The sequence below is a fragment of the Podarcis erhardii genome, assembly GCF_964252035.2.
Source record: "Podarcis erhardii genome assembly, chromosome: 7".
In the NCBI taxonomy this organism is placed as follows: domain Eukaryota; kingdom Metazoa; phylum Chordata; class Lepidosauria; order Squamata; family Lacertidae; genus Podarcis; species Podarcis erhardii.
The window spans coordinates 29224248-29240591 of record NC_138511.1 but is presented as its reverse complement, the minus strand read 5'-3'; the positions used below and the strand labels follow the sequence as shown (position 1 = coordinate 29240591).

General features: G+C 48.5%; 1 protein-coding gene across 2 annotated transcripts in view; it reads right to left on the bottom strand.

The window, feature by feature from the left end:
* Window positions 1-578: 578 nt before the first annotated feature.
* NPHP4 (nephrocystin 4) overlaps window positions 579-16344 on the bottom strand; it is a 99773-nt gene continuing 84007 nt past the window's right edge. For both annotated transcript variants that reach the window (XM_081870757.1, XM_081870758.1), the window contains exons 20-30: window positions 13502-13713; window positions 12918-13144; window positions 11368-11554; window positions 11035-11124; window positions 10204-10360; window positions 9582-9667; window positions 8902-8987; window positions 8215-8386; window positions 4630-4809; window positions 2029-2172; window positions 579-1346 (exon numbers count right to left, since the gene is read on the bottom strand). In XM_081870757.1, the coding sequence (XP_081726883.1) occupies window positions 1206-1346; window positions 2029-2172; window positions 4630-4809; window positions 8215-8386; window positions 8902-8987; window positions 9582-9667; window positions 10204-10360; window positions 11035-11124; window positions 11368-11554; window positions 12918-13144; window positions 13502-13713 (1682 nt within the window). In that variant the 3' untranslated portion in view covers window positions 579-1205. The remainder of the gene's footprint in view (window positions 1347-2028; window positions 2173-4629; window positions 4810-8214; window positions 8387-8901; window positions 8988-9581; window positions 9668-10203; window positions 10361-11034; window positions 11125-11367; window positions 11555-12917; window positions 13145-13501; window positions 13714-16344) is intronic.

Sequence of the window (16344 nt, the reverse complement as noted above, 5' to 3'; positions counted from 1 at the left end):
GGGGGGGGGCAGAAACAAACTTGTACCTCCAGGTACCCAAAGTTTAGAAGACCCTGTCTTAATCCATATTTGCTTTGAAGCATTTGAGACACACTTTTTAGAGGAAGAGTGCATAACATAGTGGGCAATGGGTGGGAGCTTTGTAAAATAAATGGTACCCGCCAGTCTCAACCCCATATTTACCTTTGAAATCGCTGCCACCTCCTTGTATGCCGATGATCCATTTTCTTCTCTTTTCCCCTGCCCCACCCACCCCCTGGTCGCTGGTCCCCAGTTGTGTGGTCTGTTTAGGACAAGCTTTCAGCAACAGTATCCTGGACCATGTATATCTTTTTCTTGCAGGCAAAGATATATCCATTACCATCCAAGTGGCAAAAATTGTTTGGGCAGCCAGGTTAAAAACAACCACCCCCAAACACTTGGTGGGGTGGGAGGGATGTGCTGCTGGTTTAATTTCATTTTTAACACCTTTATAGTTTATTATAGAGGGTTGCTGCATTTTTACCCTGGGGGGTTGAGCTTTATTTTTATGTTTGTGTGTGTTGATTATGTCAAAAGAACTGTCCGCTTTCTCCATATTGTGGTGGCTTTAAACAATTAAGTTTAATTCATTTAACAAGAATGAGAAGGCACGTATATGTTCTTCTGATTATGATCCTTTCTTTAATTAAAAAACAAACAAGCACCCAAACACGCCCCAAACCCAACCTCTGTGTAAAAATAATGTTACAAAACCAAACAAATTGGCAAACAAGCTTGCACTGCCAGGTTAAAGGTCTGAAAGCCTCAGCTGCCTTCTACCAGCCAGTGACATTTCATGGCGAGAGAAATGAATTTTCGATCCGGAGCAAGGAGGAAAGGGGGTGGGGGTATAACAGGCACGACTCAGCTGCGTGGTTGGAGGTCGTGCTGACGTCCCAGGAATCCACTCGGGCAATCAATCACGCAGGCTTAGCAGGGGCTCGATGGGATGCAAGCAAAGTACACTCAAGTGGAGGCCATGTGTCCCACCGCTCTGAGGTAGCGGAGTGGGGGAGGTAATCTCTCTGCAGACTTGTGGTCGGCGACAATTCAGGAGCGCAAAGGCTGTTTGCAGACGGGGATCGTGAAGGGAGTGGTACTGTCCCTTTAGGGAAGTTTGATGGATTGCAGGAGAGTGGGAAACAATCGAGGCAAGGGCACACAAACGCATACACCTTACAACACTACTGGTAGGTGACCTTCACGCAGAAAGTCTCTTCGTTCTTGTCTTCATGATCATTGATATAAATCAGGATTTCCTCTTCGCCAGCACTCTGGCTCGGGGCAAATCGCAAGCCGATGGTGTACGTCTCCCCTCCGCCGATCTGCAAGGACAAACAACAGGGACGGGAGCCAGAGGGTCAGTTGAGGGCTAATAGATGCCTGCATATAAATTGCTTCGTAAGCAGTGATTCCGTGGATGATCCCTCAGTATAATTGTTGAAAAGGGCAAGGCCCAATTCCAGGCCAAAGTGAAGCACCTTTTGTGTCTCAAGGGTGGTGTGGGATTTTTACTATTATTTTAGTGCTGGATTTTGGCTGGAAGGAGTTCAGATGGTGCTCGAGGCTACATGAGACAATACGGAAGCTTTGCCTCTGGGATTTGGTCTATGGCGGCCTTTTCATGCATTCGAAACACTGCATACCCTCATCAAAATTGAAAGATGAGGCATACACATGCGAAGAGAACCCTTACAGAACTATTTTGGGATGCAGGAGCTGATTGCCCTCGATATCCTCAAAACTCTCGTTCGTTGGAGGTTTTTAAACAGAGGTTGGATGGCCATCTGTCAGAGATTCTTTGGCTGTGATTCCTGCACTGGGGGGGTGGACTAGATGGCCCTTGGGATCCCTTCCACCCCTACAATTCTATGGTTCTATCCAAACATGCAGATTACAGAGACAGTTGAGAGCCAACTTTGCAGTGCCCGGGGGTAGCATTTCTGCCTTGAGAACTTCCTGGACCCTCAGCAAAGTCAAACCATCCTCTTCCTCTTAAGATGCTACCTCAAAGGAATCCTCCTTGAACTGTAGAAGGTCCGGCCGGTTGGTGTGCAGGAAATAGACCCTCCGGGATGGATAGGGGTTGGCGTAGGTGATCCTCTTGTTTGAGCCTTTCCCTCCACCAGGGGGGAGCACAATTTCAAAAGCCTGGAGGTGGGGAGAAAAGGAAAACTGGAGTCCGAGACAACACAGGACGGGATGACGCAACACCAATATCAGGGCCAAATGAAGTGCCATGATGTGAGAGATCTCTGTGTTTAGGATCTCCTCCGAGTTTCTTTCCCTTTTTTCAGTTTAGTGGGTACAGGAATGTGCTTTGGGGGAAGAGACACTCTAAGAGAGGGTGATTCACTCTTTTCCTCCCTTAATGCTTCCTGCTTCAAATAGCCCCTGCCTCCTGTTAATTACACAGGAGATGGGGGGAGGTCTATATATTGGGTTGCGCCCAACATCTATGCCCAATGAAATCAAAGAGCTTCCCCAATTTAAACAGAGTTTCGACGGCCATCTGTCAGGGATTCCTTAGCTTTGATTCCTGCATTGCAGGGGGTTGCACTAGATGAACCTTGGGGTCCCTTCCAACTCTACAGTTCTATGATTCGAAGGCCATCAATTTCAGTGGGTCTACTGCGACTGAGTTGGATTTCTTCATATCTTGAGGCTGCAGAGCTATAAAAAACTTGGTGTGTGTATGTGTCGATTTCACACTTTAGCATCCCATTTGAGCTGCTGCTGAGTTAGCTCTTAGCTTCGCCTTTTGAGCAGTTGCTGAATAGCTCATGCTTTCTCACCTAGCCCACTGTCAGGTGTGCCAGGGCAACTGCTACTGTCTCCAGTTTTGGAGTATCAGGTGCTCTACAGGGCTGGCACACTTCCTACCCAGAGGACTTAATGTCTAATAAGCAAACTAGAGACGGCTGTTATAATGAAACAGCGGAGAAAAGGGGGAAGGGGGCAAATCAGATGCTGGATCTGGCCACAGTGACACATGCTCTAGTTACATCCCAGTTGGACTACTGTAACACATTCTACGTGGGGCTACCTTTGGAAGCTTCAGCTGGTCCAAACTACTGATGGGGGCATTGCAGGGAGCATGTTGCTCCCCTCTTAAAAAAACAACTTCACTGGCTTCTAGTCCATTTCTGGGCACAATGCAAAGCACTGGTTATGACCTATAAAGCCTTATACTGCTTGCGCTCAGGCTACCTGGAAGACCTCCCTGTATGAACCCACCTGTTTGCTAAGCTCCTCCAGTGAGCACCTTCTCTTGGTCCCATCAACATCAGAAGCATTGCTGGTGGTGACACAAGAGAGAGTCTTTTCTGCGGATGCTCCCAGACTGTGGGATTCCCTCCCAAGAGAGGTCAGCCTGGCTCCCTCTTTGCTATCCTTCTGCTGGCCAGCCAAGACCTTCCTGTTCAGGCAGGACTTGGAGAACTAAGGAGAAGACAGTGCTGATCACTGCAAACTGTACTTCAGCTGCTGGTTCTAAGTGTGTTTTGATGCAATTTAACTATTGTTTTTAGATTTGTATTACACTGTATTTTATGATGATGTTTTTAAATGTTGCACGCTGCTTTGAATTCCAGTATGGGAGAGAAGTGGGATATAAATACATTAAATAATGAATAAATAGCCAGAAGGTTAAGGCTTGTGGGATCCTGCCTCCCTACGCACTGTCTTCTAAGAAAACATTAGATGGTTCGATGAACTGGACGAGAAAGTATCTGGCAGGTTACACTCAGATATATTCCTCATTAGGAGAGACAACCTCTTAAACTCCCCATGCCCTGAAACTAGAATAAACTTGTTTCAGGATTTGATTTCACTTCTTCAACCCTATTTGACCCCCAAAAAATGCAACACGGTGGCCATTATACTCCAAAAAATCTAAACCTTGGTTTGATCAGGAATGCCTCACTATGAAGCACTCTTTGTTGGGAAAATACAGGAACTATAGGTCTGCTAATCTACCCTCACTCCCTGCAGAGTGGTTTGAAGCTAAACAAAATTATAAAGCTTCCAAGAAAGGGTTTTGAGGAAGGGCTGAAGGAGACCATGGCTGTGGACATGAAACTGAACCGAATTGTGTGTTCTCCAATTCATGGTCTCTGATTCTGGGGAGCTAGGGGTGGCTGAACTGCAGCACGGCAAACTACTCCTCTGTTGAACAGGCAAAGGCAGAGCTCAGAGGCCAAAGTTCCTTCCTGCCCACAGAACAGATTTCAGTGATGGGAGACAAGCTATGCAGCTAAAGGCCTGGATTTTAAATTACAACAACAGGGGAAAACAAACAGTGCATTGCCTTTTAGGACACACCTTTATCATTCCTAATAATGACCAGAAACAAGAAAAATCCTGAAGAATAACCATGCAGGCAGCCTTGAAGTTGTCATCCGTCCCCCCTAAATGGCACTCCGGAGACAGGAGTATAAGAAGAATTTTGACTTTCAGACTGAAAGGAAAACCCACCTGAAGCAAGGTCTTGTCCTTGCTGACTCTGGATCCCTTATGTTCAGGAGAACACGGCCCTCCACCTGACCTTTCTGGCCCCCTTGCATCACCCTTAGTAAAACCGGGAATTAAAGGCAAATGTCTGACTACCTTGGAGACAAGAGGTTGCCGGCAGGATAGGCACACCAGCCAGGAAGACACAAGCTGATGGTATTCGACATCCACCAGGTTGAGGTAGACAAACCGGCTGCCAGCACTCTGAGGCCTCACGCCGAGGTGCAGATCTTGCACGCCATTTGCAGGGAGGATGAAGATGCCTTCTGGGTCCACCTAGGAGAGGAAGAACGAGGAGACATAAGCACAGAAGAAGAGCCTGCTGGATCAGGCCAGTGGCCCATCTAGTCCAGCACCCTGTTCTCACAGTGGCCAAAGTGATGCAAGCAGGATCTGACCATGAGAGCCCTCTTCCCTCCTGTGGCTTCCAGCAACTGGTGTTCAGAAGCATCGCTGTCTCCAGCTGCAGAGGCAGAGCAGAAGTATCATGGCCAGTAGCCATCAATAGCCATATTCTCCATTAATTTGTTTAGATTTTCTTTTAAAGCCATCCAAGTTAGGGCCATCACCGCCTCCCACGGGAACGAGTTCTGTAGTTTAACTATGCACTGCATGAAGAAAGGCTTTGTTTTATTTGTCCTGAATCTTCCAACATTCAGCTTCATAATGAGCCTACGGGGAAAGGAGCTTACTGCAAAATATTACACAATCTTCGGCGCCTGTACCTCTGCCCACACGTAGCTTGCTCTGGAAAACAGGGAGTAGTTGCTGACTAAACCATGGAGTGAAGCTGCTGAGGACCCAGAACTCCTTTTCAGGGCTGCTTCATCAGGCTTATTGCATGGATCCTTAGATCCACCTTTAGCAGAAAAGACTGTGGTCAACGGCAGAACCACCCCTGGTCTGTCTATAGTAGGAGACTTGAGGCATTCCACCGCTTGCTCTGAATGTAGCTTGCTTACTAGCCTATGTTCAATAGCCCAAGGGTGGTTTTACTAACCATAAGTGATTTCAAGCCTAGCTAAGACTTAAAATCTGCTCCATTTCAAAGTCACTGTCAAAGGATTCTGGGAAGGGAAATCCATGTCTCCCCCCACAGAGGAAGTGAGGAAGAAAGACTCCTCCCTTCCTCTTTGTTAGATGTGAGCTACAAGGTCTGGGTGGCTTGCCGAAAGCCAGGTAAGCATTTTGGAAGGGAACATCCTGTTTAGGTGTAAGGCACAATGGTCCTCTCCTTCACCTCGCAGGGCACCTCCCTCCCTCCCTCTACATCATATCCAGAGATGCTTCAGGGTGGGCTTAACTATCGAAAGGTGGTTTACAAATGAACTATGAGAAAGGTGATGGATGTATCCCTGCTCGGGTCAGCATCCATACTTTGGCCCTTTAACAATGGTGCCCCAATGGGGACAGTCACCTCAAGGCCATGGGCTCTAGGTGACTTGAGTGATGCTGTGAACAGCAGCTGCCAAAGCCCCCTGTCGGAGGAGGAGGAGGGGCTTCTCAGAGGTTAATCCAAAATGCTACAGACACCAACGAGGCTCTTCCGAAAGGGACCACCTTGGTGTCCTTTGATCAAGCCACGGGGGAAGCTAATCTGTTCTACCTCTGTCTCCAGCCTGGAATGCAAATGAGGCAATGATTCAATGTGTGCTGCCGACATGGAAATGAGAGCTTGCAGAGGCAAAAGGCGAGGGCCTCGCATTTTCTTTTCATGAAGGTTCTCCCTTGGCAATGGGGCTACATCCGCCTTATGCTAGCAATTTAGGAGGCATCTCTGGTCAGTCTGTCCAGCTGCAGTGATTAATGCTCATTACATTTAAGGGAGGGCTGTTTTAGAAACTGAAAGCAAGGCTCCGGATTCTTGGCTTAAGGTATAATTGCCACTGGCTTCCTCCTCTCCTTTGCTCTAGAGTAGCCTTTCTCAGCCTTGGATCCCCAGATGTTGTTGAACTACAACTCCCATCATCCCTGACCACTGGTCCTGCTGGCTAGGGATGATGGGAATTGTAGTCCAACAACCTCTGTTGAGAAAGGCTGCTCTAGAGATATAACAATCAGCTGACTCCACAGGAGGTTCTCCAGAGGATACAAGGCCATTCTCCACCACGGTTCAGGCTGCATGTGCTTCTGGATGGCAGGGGAGGTGGTCTCAATGGATGAGGGTCAGCAGGAGCTTGCCTTGAGGACCCTGAACACCATGAGACATTTCGAGGCCCACTCTGAGGGCAGTCTCAAGGAGTGGATCCTGTGTTTGACTCTTCCCCCAGAGGCTGGAAGTTTAGACTTCCTAAGACTCTCAATCTTTCATAAGCTCTGAGCAGAGAGTTTACAGATGTCAGTAACCCGCTGACATTGCCTCCTGACTTCAAATTGTTGCCAGCTTTAAATTCCTTCTCACTCTCAGCTAAAGGCCAGGACCTGGGCACTAAATAGGTGTGCCTGTAACACCCATCTTCTCTGAAAACTCCCACTGGGAGCTGGCCCAGGTCCTGCACAATCTGAACTAGATTTGGCTCCCTGAGCTCTTGATGCTTGCTACTTGCTGTTGCGCACTCACCAGAGGTCAAGTCCCTCCATGCCTCCCTCAGCATCTTCTCTGGCTTACAAACATCGCCAATAGCACCATCAACACACCAACTGCCCATACAGGTGTGCACCTGTTTGACCATCCACCTAAATTCTGCATGAACCTAATGCCAAATTCCGAGTTTGGAGAGAACTGCAGATTACTCACATCTCCACCCATTATCCTTCTGAGCAGGCTTTTCTTATGCTCTTATAACCTCATGTCACACTGAGTACCGTATGGGCTTGTATACGGATTGGAGAGGTGAAGTTGAGGGTGAGGGATTGACCAGGGCTCATCAGAGAATCCATGTCTAGGAACTGATCCCAGGTCTGATCAGCAGAATCTCACTTAGACTCCATACCATGAGTTAAGCTGGAGTTTCCTTCAAGTTTCCTTTGTCTTTTGCTGTTCCCTTTCAACTCATGTAGCTTCAGAATTTTCAAGCAGCCCCCCCCCCCTTCAATTTATGTGAGGGCAGCGGAGTTTGTGTTTCTCTTATTATTCACATTTATAATTATGACTAAATGCATTCTAAAGAAATTATTATTCTCCATAGACTCATTAATTCTGATAACTTGCCCACTGGGGTTTTGGGCCACTGATCCCTCCGTACGATGGCTTTAATCAAAAGACAATTACAGAAGAGGCTTTGCAGCTGTAAATTGTCTGAGGTCTCCTAACGGGCTCTTGCATCCTAGCGGACGGCCCATCTCGTGGGGAACTTTGATGAAAATCTCCAAGCAAAGGCACTTGCAGAGGCGGAATCAAATTTCCCAGCAGAATATGTGTGTGTGTGTGTGTGTGTGTGTGTGTGTGTGTGTGACCCCCCTTGTGCGATTTCTTGTCAGTTTCTTGTGAAAATGTGCATCACCCTTTCTTTCTCAATTACTTTTATTTGTCCTTGGAAAAACATTGCCCAGCCGAATCTGATTAGCTGCATCATGTGATCCCTGATTGGCTAGGATCAAGCATTTGACTAATCCAGGCAGGAGGGAGAAAAGCGTAATAAAGGAGGAGGAAAATGAAACAGAAGGTTTCCTGTTCTTTTAAGATCTGAGCAACCACAGAATAAAGTAAAGTCCCCACGGAGTCCCGGGGCCTGATCTTACCGTCAGCTCATGCGGGTGTGAGGTGTATGCTTTCACCTTCCGGATGGCTTGAGTCCCTCTGAGCACCAGTGAAAGGCGGGTCAGCTGCCCTGTTATGCAGCTAACATCCACCCGCTGCAAAGAATGGAGGTAGAATTGCCAGATCTGTGTCGGAGCAGCCAGCCAGGGGTCCCTGGGGTGACAAACGGAGCAACAGATGGTGCTTCACAGCCTTGTCAGAGTGAAAAATACTTGGGGAAGTGACGGCTCCAAAACTGCGAGCCGGGAAAGAAGGAAAATCCTCCCTCAAACCCACATGTGTGCGTTCTATAAATTAAGCACCAGCCGCCCAGTTCCTGGGGAATGCTCACACAGCCTAGAAGGGCACAATCCTATCCTGGTTTGTTTGTTTGTTTGTTTCCTTGTTAAAAAACCAAAAGGAAAACATCCAAATAAAACGCAATTCTGTGCTCAGCTCTGGGCTTCTCTGAGTGGCTGAATGTTCCAGGGTCTGTTTCCTTAAGAAGACAGAGCAACATAAGCTGCAGGTGCCTTTTGATCTTTTAAAATTAATTTTTATCGCTTTGCTTCTTACCTGTTAAACAACAACACACATACAAGCAAGCAAGCAAGGAAGGAAGGAACCCTCCACCCTTAGTAACTTTGATGCAGCACAGAATCTGAGTGCCGTCATGCTTTCTTACTTACGTGTAAATAGAAAGGAAGAACCTCTTGATCTGTGGACTTGGGCCCCCTGCGACTTTCAGAAAGACATCCTGAGGTTCGCCAGGCCCCTGGGTGGGAAGACCGAGACCAGATTGTGATGTATCAGACCTTACCCAGTAGTGTTGAATTAATTTCTGAATTAAAACCAGGGAGCAGGTTTTGGAACAAAGGAGACTGCCTTCCATCACTGATCTACACCAGGAGTGGTTAACGCGCATCCCTTTAGATGCTGCTAGAATAAGACTCTTGTCATCCCTATTGGCTGGGCTGGCTGGGGCTGATGGAAACTGGGATCCAGCAACATCAGGAGGGCTGCACTGCTAACCTCACCCTGGTCCACCCTGCCTGGCAGAAACTCTCCAGAGTGTTATACAGAGAGAGCCCTTTCCCAGTGATGCTGGAGATTGATCCTTGGACCTTCATCACACAAGGGACAATGCACTGACATACAGCTCTCTTTCCCAAAGGCTCTGCTTTTTTGCATCTGGAAAAGTTAATTTATAACTTGGATAAGACTCAGAGCTGTGCTGGAAGTTATGAAGGAAATATTTTCAGCACATTCACAGGGACTTCGGAAGCAGGAGCAAAAGGGGATGGGGGGAAATTCGATAATCTTTGGTGGGTTGGAATAATTTTCGAAGATTTGTGGGGGCATTCAGTACCATTTTCTTGGTTTCACAAACGATGTTGGGGTCACTGCAACGCACAAACATCTCTGGTTCTCCACCCGGCATACCCACTGGGGCACCTGGCAAGGACAAAAATGGATCGTGAGGTCTGATTATTCCCACAAAAACAGCATGAATAAAAATAATCTCTGCCATTGCTCCTGCGGCATACAATGCAAAATCCTCCCATCTGCTGAAAGCAATGTGTTCAAAGTATTTATACTGCTAAGACCACCCCAGTCAGGAAATCAAGGGCTGAACTGGTGACCTTCTGCATTCCAAGCATATGGTCTACCCCTGAGCTAATGTTCTACCTCAGTACAGGAAACTACCTTGTATCACACGGGGCCATTTAGCTCAGTATTGTCTGCACTGACTGGCAGTCCTGAAGACTCCAGGACTTCAGACAAGGGTCTTCTTCAGCCCTACCCAGAGATCCCAATTGAAACTGGGTCCTTCTGCATGCAAAGCAGGTGCCCTGAGCTATGACCCTTTCCCACTGCATACATCCAGTATATCCAGCTTGGCCCTGGCAATGGCAGTGATTTTCAACGTGCCGTTTCTCGTTCTTCACTTTCGGGGGGGGGGGCTGCCTGCGTAATTGGCTAAGAGCTACCTGGAAGGGTGTGCCAAGGAGGCAAACGGATGGATTTTTTGAGAAAGGTGAGCTCCGGGTGATAGAAGCGGAAGGTCTGATCTACCACGTGGGGCTGGGATTCCACATTCACGCTGAGGATGGCGAGGAGCTTCCCGCCGCTTGCAGTGAAGGAGACCTGGGTGGAGGGAGAGGGAGAAAATTAATGTCGTTCCCACAGGACAGCATGAATGGGGGTGACCGTGAGGGCCTGTCACTGCCTCTCACCCCGCCCTACCTTATAGGATTGTTGCAAGGATTACATGAGGTGGGGGGGGGGAGCCACCTTGAGCGCCCTGGAGGAAAAGTTGCCTTTCGTAAAACAGGCTGAATCTTTATTGCACTGCTGAGGGATGGTTTGCCTAAGCCGCAATTAGCAAATGAGGAATTAAGTCCTTAGGCTTGATATCCTTGTTACATCCCGTAAATGCAGAGAGCAGAAATAATCCTTGAGTAATTTCAGTACTATCACCTGTAATACTAATCAGGTCCTTGTGTACCTTTAAAGAAATAATAAAATTGAGTGCCTTTTGGAAAACAGGCTGCATCTTTATTACAGAGCCGGGCAAGGTTTGGAGATCAAAAAGCACAGGGGTTGTAAGTTGGGGTAGGGAGCATGTCTGGAGCTGCCCCCGCCCCAAGTCATTGCACACAGACCCACCCCCGCCACTGCCACCACCACCCCGTCAACCTTCCTGCATGAGGAATGTACCAAGAGTGACAGAACCACCAAATCTGAAGAGGGAAGAGCACCCACAAGCCGACTGACTGGGTGCTTCCCAATCACTCTCCTTGTCAATCAGTGCAATTTACCCTGATGTGCTTTGTTTGTATGCCACAGGACTTCCAGGGGGCTGGGGAGTCCTCCTTGCCTTTGCTGAACATCAGCTCCGTGGGACCTTGCTGGGAATGAAAGAGAGGAGTTGGAATGTGCTTTCCATTTTAACTCTCCCCCCCCCAAAAAAAAACCCCTCCCACTGTCTTCTGGGAGTCTAATGTCTGCGAGCCATTATCCTGGTTTATATGCTGTGGAATTCATTCTGCTATAGGCTTAAATGAGATTCTGGTACTGCACCGTGTGTAAAGTTTCTCAAAAGCAAATATTTGGGAAGTATTTTAAGAAGCAAAGCACGAAGGCCTCTCTACCTGCATGGTGGCAGCATGCTCCAGGGAGAAGGCCTGGTACTTGAAGGGGATGTGGACCGTCTCCTTGGGGCGCAGGTACACCTGAGGCGTGAGGTCGTCCTGCAGGTGAAACATGTCCTCCTCCAGAGGGGTGGTGGTTTGGGTCAGCTTCTTGAAGTGCCTCCATTCTCTAGCGTCCACAATGACACTGGAGGGAGAAACAAACCAGACAAAGGCCAAACACTTTTACTTCCAGGTGGGACTTCCAACCTCTTTGTTAGCTGTGATCCATCTCAAAATCAAACTTTGGATTACCACCTTTGACACTGTGGCTGGGAGCCTATGTCTGTTGCAGCACATGTGTCGGCTTTCCTCGTGTATAGTGGAGGAAGAATTAATTTCACAGGAGCATAGAATTGTAGAGTTGGGAAGGACCCCATGGATCATCTAGTCCACCCCCCCCCCCCCCGCAATGCAAGAATCACAACTGAAGAATTTACCTTCTAACTGGGGTTGGTGGCATTCATGTGCATAAAGGTAAAGGGACCCCTGACAGTTAAGTCCAGTCATGGACGACTCTGGGGTTGCGGCGCTCATCTCGCTTTACTGGCCGAGGGAGCCGACGTTTGTCCGCAGACAGTTTTTCTGGGTTATGTGGCAGCATGACTTAAGCCACTTCTAGCAAAACCAGAGCAGCGCACAGAAATGCCGTTTACCTTCCCGCCAGAGTGGTACCTATTTATCTACTTGCACTTTGACATGCTTTTGAACTGCTAGGTTGGCAGGAGCTGGGACCGAACAACGGGAGCTCACCCCATCGTGGGGATTTGAACTGCCGACCTTCTGATCGGCAAGCCCTAGGTGCTGTGGTTTAACCCACAGCGCCACCCACGTCCCATATTCATGTGCATAGAACCCTTTTATTATTGCCTGTAGGCAAATGAATGCTGCTCACTGGTTCGGGGAGGGGGAGAGAAAAGCAAAGCTTTTGCCGGGCAGGGTGGGGGTCCATAATTGTCTTCCCTCCCTGAGATTGGGAACTGCAGCTCCCACTGGCAGAGATCCTACAGGGGATGCAACAACCTGTGTGTGCAGTGTGTGAACTAAACCTCCCCTCTACCCCCCCACTAATTCATATTTATTTAGAGCTTTTGAACCCTGCTCCTTAGACAAAAAGGCTTCTGAAGTGGCTTATATATGATCAATTAAAAGAAGGCAGTCCCTGGCAACACAGGCTTACAACCTAAAAAAACAAAAGAAGAACAGCACACGAGGGAAAAGGGACAGGGAGGGAAGAGGGAAAAAGATCAATCTTGACCTGACTGCACACCTGTAAGGATTACTGAGCTAATGCACGTGAAGTGATCTGAACACTTGAACGCAACATAGATACACAAACGGATATTAATGCTGAGCATTTTTATGATCGATTGTGTTCTTCCCGACAGTTTTTGCGTGATCCTTCTGGCCTTCAGAATGCAGCCGCTTTTTCTCTCACAGCGATCCAACTGGGGCTCGGAAAGCACAAAGAAGGGCATTGCCTGCTTTTGCTCCCCTGGGACTTCTCCTACCTGAGCTCTGGGTTGTCCGTCTCTATGGTGACTGTGTGCTGGACATTATACGGGTTCTTCAGGGCAAACTCGAAGAACTCAGCCGTGCCAAACGTGGCGTAGAGGGTGTGATGGGTGGTAATGGCCTGGCTCAGCATGCTGGCGATGCTCTCGGCTTTGATGCGCTCCCGGTAGGCCTCGATGATCTGGAGGTCCCGGGAGTGCTGGATGCGATCCTCATGCCGTCCCTGTGAGGGAAGGAAAGGCTCAAGAACTGGCTGAGTGGGCAAGGCGGACTGTGAGACGTAGCTCTTCCGGAGAAACTAACACAGCATCTTAAGAGTACTAGGGAACACAAAAACCAAAGACAATTCTGAAACTGTATGGAACATGTTAATTCCACACAATGCACAGGGCAATGCCACCTGCAGCTCTCTCTGGGGCAATGTGTTCGGACAGCGGGTAGAAGACCACTGACTGTCTCCCACCTGACGGCTCAGCTCTAAGACCCTGTAGAGATGCCATTACTTGGGAGTGAGTTGTACTTGGCTAAATGGGCCAAGGGTCCAGCTCAGAAGGCCGTCATGGGGGAACAAGTCTCTCACCGTGATGAGGCTGGCTTTCTTCGCAGCATCGCCCTCTTGGGACTCCCGCCTCCGGACCGACAGCATCCTCTCCAGCTTCCGCCTCCGGGTGACGCTGGCCTCGCGGCTGCTGTGCTGAAACGTGGCGCTGACTTCGCGTAGGCGCGAGAAGAGCATGGCCGCCAGCTCGCTGTCCACATCAGCCAGTTTTTGTGCCTGGCACACGTTCCCAACTGGAAGACAGGCAGACAGACAGACAGAGGTCATGATGGAAATGGCCAGATGGGATGAAGCAAAAGCCAATCCACATCGTTTCTCTGTCTTGATGCGCAGGAATTACTTGTGGGATTGATACCTGCCTGAATGCTGCTTTTTAAACCTGTGGCATTTTCTGTTTCCTTAATAAGAAAAAAAATTACTCCTTCTTCCTTTTCTCCCTGCCCCTCCCCTCTTTTTTTTACTGGGCAATAAAGATAAAAATGCAATTAAGACCGTGGCTACCTCTGCCCTCTTTTCAAATTCCATTAGATCTCAAAATGAAAGGCTTCAAGTTTGGTTTTGAAGACAACGTTAATGAATTAGCTACACGTTACTCTGCTGAATGGTTGAGTATTAAGTTATTAATTTGCGGCTTTATCTCCCCGGGTTGATTTCATTTGGGGGACCAATTTTCAACACACCAGTTGGCTACACTTTCATATTCTTCCGTTCCTTGTTTGATGTGGCCTTTTCTTTCCTTTGTGGTGGGAAATAGCTTTGCAAATAAAGTAATATGCTTTTTTTTTAGAGAGAGAAAAAGACCATCAGAGGTAAAGCAGAAGGAGAACAAAGAGCTTTTAAAGCACAGAAATGTAAGAAGCTGTCTTATGCTGCAACCATTAGCCATAGAATCACGGAACTGTAGGGCAACCACCTTTGCAATCTAGCTCAGTCTACACCAGGGGTGAGGAACTTTACTCAGTCCAAGGGCCGTGGGGAATCTTCTGGGGGCCACATGCCAGCAGTGGGTTGGGCTAGAGACAAAAGTAAGAGGAAGAATAGATGGGACTCTTCGTGCCCTTCTACAGCTGGCTACATTTTAGCCACACAGCAGTTGGAAGTCTCTAGACATACATCTCTCCACCAAGGCAAACAAGACACACGGTCCCAGTTGACAAGAAAATGTCCTTAAGAAAGGCACTGAGGTGGGGTGGGGAGAGTCCTGAGGGCCGGGCAGAAAAACCTGGAGGGCTGCATCCAGTTCTCGGGCAAAATGTCTTGGGGACAGCCCTGACGGTGGATGCAACTGGAGTTTCAAAAGCATAGCAAGCTGCCTTCTATTGGGTCGCCCCATTTGTCCACCAAGTTATTGTCTACACTGAACTGGCCGCTTCCTGTTACACTTTCCTCCACCACCACAGCTAATCAATGAGAGCCAGTGTGGCGTAGCAGTTAAAGTGTCAGACTAAGATCTGGAATACCAATGTTCGAATCCCTGTTCAGCCATGTTGAAAATCACTGGGTGGCCTCAGGCCAGTCACTGCCTTGCAAGGTTGCTGTTGTGAGGAGGCGGAGAGCCAAGTGTGGCACCTCAAGCAAAGGAGCTTGAATACGGTGAGGGTATAAATGCAGTAAAACCAAAGTAAGTAAATAACTTCTATGCCTTAAAGGGCTGCATGACCCAGTGCAGAAGGCCCTAGTTTCAATCTCTGGGTGAAGGGCTGTCAGGCCAGAGAATGTTTCTGTGTGTGTGTGTGTGTGTGTGTGTGTGTGTGTGTGTCGCTCTCCCTCCTCTCTCTCTGCCTGAGGGCTTGAATAGTTTTAATACATAGGCAGAGCTGGTCATGAAGGGCTGGTGGTCTTACTCAGTGTAAAGCATTTATGACAGCCTGGGGTGGTTGGCGGTTCAAAAGGAAAGGCCACTGGTCTCCTGGCAACTCCACCATTCAGGTTCCCAAATGAAATTCTTCATCTGACATGGACTGCTGTACAAGGTTGCCTATTAGTCTGACTGCATGACTCTCTCTCTGTCTCTCTCTCTCTTTATAAATAGTAAGTCCTATTTGCAGGTTAGATGCCCTTAATTGGATGCTCAGTCCACCTTCTGTTCTCCCAGTCGTAGCAGATCAGCTCAGGCAACCTTGGCAACAACAACAAATGAATCACAAAGCCCGGAGATACATCCCTGCTCTGAGGGAAGGGGATGTTTAAGGTGGGTGAATGCCACACAACCTCTGTAAGTGGCGCTTGCCCAAGGCTGGCTGACTCCAGAAGCCCTAAAGATGTGCAGCAGCATTCCCTTTGCTTCTGGAGGTTGCATCCAGATAGATGCAGGTGTTACAAGAGCTCTTTTTGGAAACTAGCCCCTTCTAGGGCAGACTCCCAGTTCACTATCCTTCCCACCTGGAAAATCTTTCTTGTGGATCTTTTGGGGCACTGTCGCAAGCAGTTCCGAGTTCTCCCTATGGGTAACTCAGAAACTCCCTACCGGCTGACAACCATATCTACTCCACCCTGACATGTTTGGAAAGCCGTTTTAAGCGGCTTTAAGGCAATGCTATTCAGCTGTGGGGATCTTCTCTGCTATTAGATATAGAGAGCCCGTGTGATGTAGCGGCTAGAGTGTTGGACTAGGATGTAGGTTCAAATTCCCCCACTCAGCCATGGATCTCACTGGATGAACTTGGGCCAGTCGCTACCTCTTAGTCTAATCTACTTCCCAGGGTTGTTGTGAGGATGTGTGTGCACTTGTAGCAGAGCAAGGGAGCGGGTTGCGACTGGGGTACAAAGGTTTGGGGCGTTGGGAGAGCTGTTGGGCAATGAGGGGCGGTTTTTGCAAGGGGTTTTGGGGTGAGCTATGGAGGAGGGAGGTTGGGCAAACTGTG